General features: G+C 40.4%; 1 protein-coding gene across 1 annotated transcript; it reads left to right on the top strand.

Moving 5' to 3' along the window:
- Positions 1 to 249: 249 nt before the first annotated feature.
- LOC122668533 (protein FAR1-RELATED SEQUENCE 3-like) lies at positions 250 to 681 on the top strand. The gene has a single exon (XM_043865085.1). It carries the CDS (start codon positions 250 to 252, stop codon positions 679 to 681), a length of 432 nt encoding a protein of 143 aa, XP_043721020.1.
- The last annotated feature ends 7,073 nt before the right edge of the window (positions 682 to 7,754 follow it).

Here is a 7,754-nt window from a genome sequence, read left to right as displayed (position 1 = left end):
CCTTACAGTTCTTATTCTGCTGTTAATTAGGATATATTAGTTTAAACTGTGTTGAAAAATAAGGAGTTTCTATTGTGAAACTTAGTAGTTCAACATTTTATTTTATTTTTTCTCAAAATATGTTATTCTCTTCATGTTTTTACAAATGGTAACATGCACATTGCAGGATAGGTACTTTATAGTGTTGAAATTGACACTGATCGGTTAGAAGGTTTATATAATGCATTTATTGAGGGTGAAAACAATATAATGGATCAAAATGAAATTGGTTCTAGTGATGTATTTAATGATGAGATGGATAGTGATAGCACCTCAAGTCAAGAAGAAAATGATAATCATAATGGTAATACTAGTATGGAAGAAGAAGAAAACAATTCTTTCCAAAGTGATGAGAGTAACTCTTACAACACATCTTCTGAGAATGATTTAGTTGATGAGTTTAATGAGGAAGAAGGCTTGGAGGATTTGGGTTTGGATGGAGATGAAAACAGTTCACAAGCGAGAAGTATCATTAATGATTTGGAGCCTTTTGTTGACATGCAATTGCAGGCTGATGATGAAGCATATACTCATTATAACAAATATGCAAAGGAGATGGGCTTTTCAGTTCGGAAATATGGGGCGTTGCACTCAAGAGTTGATAATCATGTCATAGTAAGATACTATGTATGTTCAAATTAAGGTGAAAAATCTTCAAATGACAAAAGGAGGCGAATGGATTACAAGCCTCATACAGTAAAGAAAACTAATTGTAAGGCTTTAATGAGGATCAAGTTCAATAATGGGGTGTGGGCTGTGGATATGTATGAAAAGGAGCACAACCACCCATTAGTGGATAAGAGTGAGTCATTTAAACTTAGATCACATAAGAAAAATGCTAGAGGTACAATTGAACTTATACAACGGCTCCGTAAGTGCAGGTTAAGACAATCCCAAATAGTGACAGTTCTAAAAGAATTTGCTGGTGGAGCGCAACATGCTGGTATAAGTGATGATATATGTAGGAACCTGTCGAGGTCCGAGAGAAGGAATTGTGTATGGGTTGATTGTCAACAAGCAATCAACTACTTGGACAACAAGAGGGCCTCAGATGCAGGATTCTTTTATGCAGTCCATGTTAACGAGGATCAACAGTTAACAAGGATTTTTTGGGTGGATAGTCGTGCTCGGGAACAGTATAAGAATTTTGGTGACGTAATTGTGTTTGACACAACTTACAAAAAAAATAAGTATAAGTTCCCATTTGCTCCTTTCACTGGTGTTAATCACCATATGCAGTCTACGTTGTTTGATTGTGGCTTAATAGCCGATGAGACAAAAGAATCTTTTATATGGTTATTTAAAACATGACTTCAAACTATGCATAATATCCACTCGAAGGCGATCTTGACAGATGAAGACCCGGGAATAATGAAAGAAATTAAGCAAGTCTTTCCATTGGCTGTCCATCAGCTTTGTGGATGGTATTTGGAGAAGCATAGGATCAATCACATGAGGCCACTGTACAAGAGATATTCGGACTTGAAGGCAGTATATAGAAGTTGTATTAATAATTCTAAGACACCCCTTGAGTTTGAGGAGATGTGGGATAATATGATATGAAGATATAATTTGGAGGATCATAAATGGCTTAAGAAGCAGTTTAGAATACGCCAACATTGGGTGCCTTGTTATTATATTGACATCTTTTTTGCTGGTATGAGTACGACACAAAGAGGAGAGTCAATCAATAACTACTTCAAGGGCTTCTTTACACCATCAACCCCCATCAATGAATTTGTAACACAATATGATTAGGCTATTAAAAAATGACGAGATAAAGAAGCCAAGGCAGATGTCACTTGCATCACCTCAACCCCATTTTGTTCGACAGGTTATAAAAACGAGCATCAAGCAAGTAGTGTTTATACGAAAAAGGTGTTCAAGGTTTTCTCAGTAGAGTGGTTTGCACGTTTTGGTCTTGAGGCAAGTCAATGCAATGATGAAATCACAGTTAAGAGGTACAAGGTTTGTTCAAGGGGTGAGGATTGAGAGTTACATGTGAACTATGTGTTGGACAACCAAGAGGATGAAATCACTATTTGTGACTATAAGATGTTTGAGCAAAAAGGGATACTTTGCAGGTATATCCTTAAGATTTATGTGATAACGGATAGATCCCAAATTCGTCATCGTTATATTATGCTTAGATGGATCAAATGTGCCCGTTATATTGAGTCTGGACTTGGCGAAGGCTCATCTAAACGACAACCCCAACAATCTGTGTGGATTCTTCATGACATTGCCCACCGGTTTGCAAGTGAAGGATCTCTATCTTAGGAGAGGTATAATATTGCTCATAGAGTGTTGAATGATGGTCCACAGGAGGTGTTGAGATTATAAGCAACCGTTAGCAATTTTACTAGCAATTTTGTTCCATAAGGGGGTCAATGTGTATCTGATCCATTACAACCTTCTATTAACCGAGGGAGACGGAGGTCATCTCGTTTTAGGTCAGAACTCAAAAGAAGGGTTTACCATTGCTCGTTTGCAATAGTACAAGGCACAACATCACGAGATGTCCTATGGTAATGGTGTGTTTTGAATGAAATTGATTTCATAATTGAATGTTGTTGTTTATTAAGTGTAAAGTGTATCTTATTTTTATAATATCTTTTATAGGTAAATGCGCTTACTGAAGATACCAATAGGCAACAATTGTGCCTGTCGATGCTATTAGATTTGAATGGTAATACATTTTTTTCAGATAACATGTGTTGCTTTTATATATATATATTAGTAAACATCCACGTGCATTTGCACATGTGGCCATATGTTGGGGGAGGGGGAGAGTTTTTGGAAGAGAGAAGTTATTTGGGAGGAGGAGAGAGAGAGAGAGCATGGAATTGATGCGGAAATCCCTTTTCAAGAAAACGATCCTTTTTCATACAAGAAGCCTTAGACCCAGAACTGCGACTGCATTTTCTTCCATCTCATGGCAACATCTTTCGGAAAGGCCTTCAGAGCATTAAGAAGAGCAATAACTTCACCAGAGCTCCAATTCAAACCACTTCTGTTTTCTTTCTTATTACGATCATGCACGTGTAGGCATTTGTTAAGCAGTGGAGAACAAATTATTTTGGTTTTATAAGGTAATGAGACTTTCTCGTTGGGCAAAATAGTATCATGTACTTGACTCTTTTCAATGGATATTGATGCATATCATTAAACGTACTATACTATAAAAAATGAGAGCTAGTAAAAAAAGGAAAATTGGATATGAAATAATGAGAAACAGAAAATAAAAAGATAGTCTGATGGCTTCGAATATATATTCCTAATTTTACTTGGATATCAAATACAGAGCCTAGAACTTGAAAATAGACAACATATAATAGCCTAAGGGGAAAAAGGAAAAGGAACTTGTACTAATTAACTCTATGGAATCTGACGAGGAAACCTTTTGTGGTTCAACCGGTGTCTTCAATCTCCAAACTTTTTTGGTCCATTTCCTATTGAACAGCAAATTAATTCTGTGGCTTACGAACTCACATTACCAGAGCATTCCAAAATACATCCAGTATTTCATGTTTCAGCTCTTAAACCTTTCAGAGGGGATCACACCGACCTCATTCAGCCCCTCCCTTTACTTGCTGCAAGTGTTGACAACTCTCCTCAGTTTGAACCCTTGACTGTGATAGCAGATAGAACGGTTCTCAGACAAGGAGTATGGGTCCCTCAGGTTTTGGTTCAGTGGGAAAATTTTCCCTTGGAAGAGGCTTCTTGGGAGGATGCACGGGAATTTCATAACCTCTACCCAACATTCCACTGTAAGTACCATGGTCCCTCGGGACGAGGGTTCCTCAGCCCTTTTGGTATATGGCGACATAGGGTTTTGGGAGATATATGTGTGTGTGTGTATATGGACATGGATAATATTGTCAATGTATAATATTGATAAATCGGGGCTTAGGATCATGCATTAAAATATGCTAATATAATGTGAAGTCGCCACCTAGGTTTGGGCCTAGGACCCATTAAGTGTAGCCCTACCCGTTGTGAGCGGGATCGGGCTACATCACTCCATATGCTCCGACCCAAGGTTCGGGTAAGGGTCAGGTTACGAGTGTGGGAAGGTGTTAGGCACCCACCTCGCCCAGCCGAAGCCGGTCTCTCTGTGTTAGATGCTACATAAGGACGAATGTTCTCTCTCTTTTATTACGGGGATGGGGGATATTATGAACTACATTCAGATGCTATGAATTGAACTAAAGCATAATAAACTACATTACATATATGCAAAATATGGACTAAAACGATGAAATATGAAAGGACTACATTGAATCAACAAAAATGCAGTAATTACACCTGTATGGTTGTATTCCCCTGGCTGAGGAGAGATAGACGAATGGACTGATGCCGATTCTTTCTCGGCAGAGTAACGGCTCTTTCAAGTGATTTGGAGAGGAGTAAACAGACAGAATAATGTTTGTAATAAATGAGTTTTGATGGTTATCCGTGCACAGACGGGATAACAATGCCAAGGAGCAAAAGCGCTCTATACTCAGAGGGAGAATCGAAGGATCTGTCTGCCACAAGAAAACTTCGAGCACTCACATTCTCATGAGAGAAGGAGGAGAAATGAGGGTGAAAAGGGAGGAAAAGAGGCTAGGAATCACTTGGGGAGGGTCTCTCCACCTAATCTTCCTTGGGAAATGTGGGAGGGGACCCTCCTATTTATAGGGAGGGACCCCTTCTCTCTCCTGGCCGGATAAGTCCTCCACGATGCCGTGGAGATGTCCACGGCGCTGTGGGGGACTTTTCCACGGCGTCGTGGGTGACGTCAGCAGGCTGATGTCACACCCCCTCATGGCGCCATGGAAATCCGATACACATTCCGACGGTGCCGTGGGAAGGCACCCGCGGTGCCATGGGAAAGCGTCCACGGCGACGTGGGAAGAGTCCACGGCGCCGTGGGAGCACAGTGCCATTTTTTCTTATTTTTTTTAGCTTAAAATGGGTCATTTTGTGTTCAGCATGATTCTTGGTCTTATGGGTCCGGTATCTTGGGTCTAAAAAGAGGGAGAGTGCGTCGTCTATCGTCCATGTCCCGTTGTCATCATTGCCAATTAGGGGGTGACAAAAAATCAGTGTCTACAGTTTGCCCCTCTTTGGCCGAGGCTTGTGCCAACAGTCAAAGGGTAAAGACAAAAGACCGACTAATTTTGTCACCAAGAGCATGTACTGCTGACGCTTTGATCAAAGGCGGTAGAGTTGCTAAAAATAGGCGGTTAATTGCGATGAAATCTTTCGATAATCCTCAAAAGAAAATCTCGAAAGAACCAAATCTTTATCTTGTGAGCATTGCTCAAACAATTTTTGAGGGTGATAAGGCACCGCTTGACCAAAGATCTAGATAAGGCACCACTCGGCCCACAAGATCGAATATGAGGGACTCCACTGGGATAGAATTTTGAGGGTGATAAGGCACCACTTAACCGAAGATCTAAATAAGGCACTACTCGGCCTGAAGATCAAATTTTAGGGTGATAAGGCACCACTCAACCGAAAGTCAAACTTGGATAGTTATAAGGTGCCACTCGACCGAAACCATCAAGTTTGGAGGGTGATAAGGCACCACTCGGCCCGAAGATCAAATTTGAGGGTGATAAGGCACCACTCGACCGAAAGTCAAACTTAGATGGTTATAAGGTGTCACTCGATCAAAACCATCAAGGTTGGAGGGTGATAAGGCACCACTCGATCGAAAGTCAAATTTTGATGGTTATAAGGTGCCACTCGACCGAAACCATCAAGTTTGGAGGGTGATAAGGCACCACTTGATCAAAAGTCAAACTTGGATGGTTATAAGGTGCCACTCAACCGAAACCATTAAGTTTGGAGGGTGATAAGGCACCACTCGACCAAAGCATTCAGTATTGAGGGATTTCACTGGGGATAGAGTTTTAAGGGTGATAAGGCACCACTCGATCGAAGATCTAGATAAGGCACCACGGCCCAAAGATCAAATTTGAGGGTGATAAGGCACCGCTCGACCTAAGATCTAGATAAGGCACCACTCGACCAGAGTTGCCAAACAGGCGGTTAACCGCGATGAAATCTTTTGATAAACTGATTGATCTTGATTGGGAGCAAGAGGACTCGACTGATCTTGATTGAGAGGACTTGATTGATCTTGATTGGGAGCAAGAGGACTCGATTGATCTTGGTTGGGAGCAAGAGGACTCGATTGATCTTGACTGGGAGCAAGAGGAGTCAATTGATCTTGGTTGAGAGCAAGAGGACTCGATTGATCTTGATTGGGAGCAAGAGGACTCGATTGATCTTGGCACTAACATCTTGAACAAGAGTTAGTATGATTCATGATAGATGATTGGAGTTTATGTATGAGGACTTTTCCTCAACATTTAGGGTTTTTCCCCTTTTAGGGCCTTTCTTGAAAATATTTTTCTTTTAGGTTTTTGTTTTTTCTTTGTTTTACAAGGTAAGACCCTCCTGATGCCGAAGAAGTATTGTGTCACAGAGAAGGTGCTCGCATGGTATAGACATCATTCTGTCGATGATGGCACGTGGAAAGCCACTCTTTAGTCAATCTGAGACAATGGTATGACGTACTTATAGTCAATCTGGCTGACCTGTGGAACGACACACTCTAGTCATTCCGAGGGAAAGATATGGTTTCAGTGAGGGACGGGTCTCATCTGAAATGCTTGCTGGGGAATGAGCCATTCACGAGTTTTGACAATGGTTGGATGAAAAAATTATGCGCAAGTGCAGAAGTGGTCAAGAGATCACGACGATCAGACCATACATGAGTCCGGTAGAGGCTAGATAAAATAATGATTTGGATGATAAATTGTCCATGGGTTTAGACTAAAAAGGATTGATTTGTACATGAGTACAATGGAGCCCGAAAGATTCATGGGATGATCGAACTACACTTGAGTATAGAGAGGATCAGAAAGTTCAATGATTAGTTTGCACACGAGTGCAAGGAGGATCAGATAATGGATCAATCTTATATACGAGTACAATGCGGATCAAATGATGGATCAATCTATACATGAGTACAATGGCGACTGAAGATTCACGGGATGATCGATCTACACATGAGTATAGTGAAGATAAAAAAATGTTAATGATTAACTTATACACGAATACAAGGAAAATCAGATAATGGATCAATCTTGTACACGAGTACAAAGAGGATCAGGATGATGGGTCAATCTGTACATGAGTACAATGGAGACCAAAGATTCACTGCATGATCGAATTACACACAGGTATAGTGAAGATAAAAAATGTTAATGATTAACTTGCACACGAGTACGAGGAAAATCAGATAATGGATCAATCTTGTACACGAGTACAAAGAGGATCAGATAATGGATCAATTTTGTATATGAGTATAATGAGGATCAAATGATGGGTCAATTTGTACACAAGTACAAGGAGGATCATATAAAGGATCAATCTTGTACACAAGTATAATGAGATCGAAGATTTATGGGATGATTGAACTATACATGAGTATAGCGAGGATTGAAAATGTCAAAGATTAACTTGCACACGAGTGCAAGGGGGATCAGATACTGGATCAATCTTGTGCACGAGTACAATGAGGATCGAATGACGGGTCAATTTGCACATGAGTACAATAGAGACTGAAGATTCATGGTATGATTGAACTATACATGCAAGTAGAGTGAAGGTCAGAAAGTTCAACAATTAACTTGTACGCGAGTACGAGAAGG

Source organism: Telopea speciosissima, chromosome 7, assembly GCF_018873765.1.
Source record: "Telopea speciosissima isolate NSW1024214 ecotype Mountain lineage chromosome 7, Tspe_v1, whole genome shotgun sequence".
Classification (NCBI taxonomy): Eukaryota; Viridiplantae; Streptophyta; class Magnoliopsida; order Proteales; family Proteaceae; genus Telopea; species Telopea speciosissima.
The sequence above is the reverse complement of the archived record's forward strand: the minus strand, read 5'-3'. Positions and strand labels throughout refer to the sequence as shown.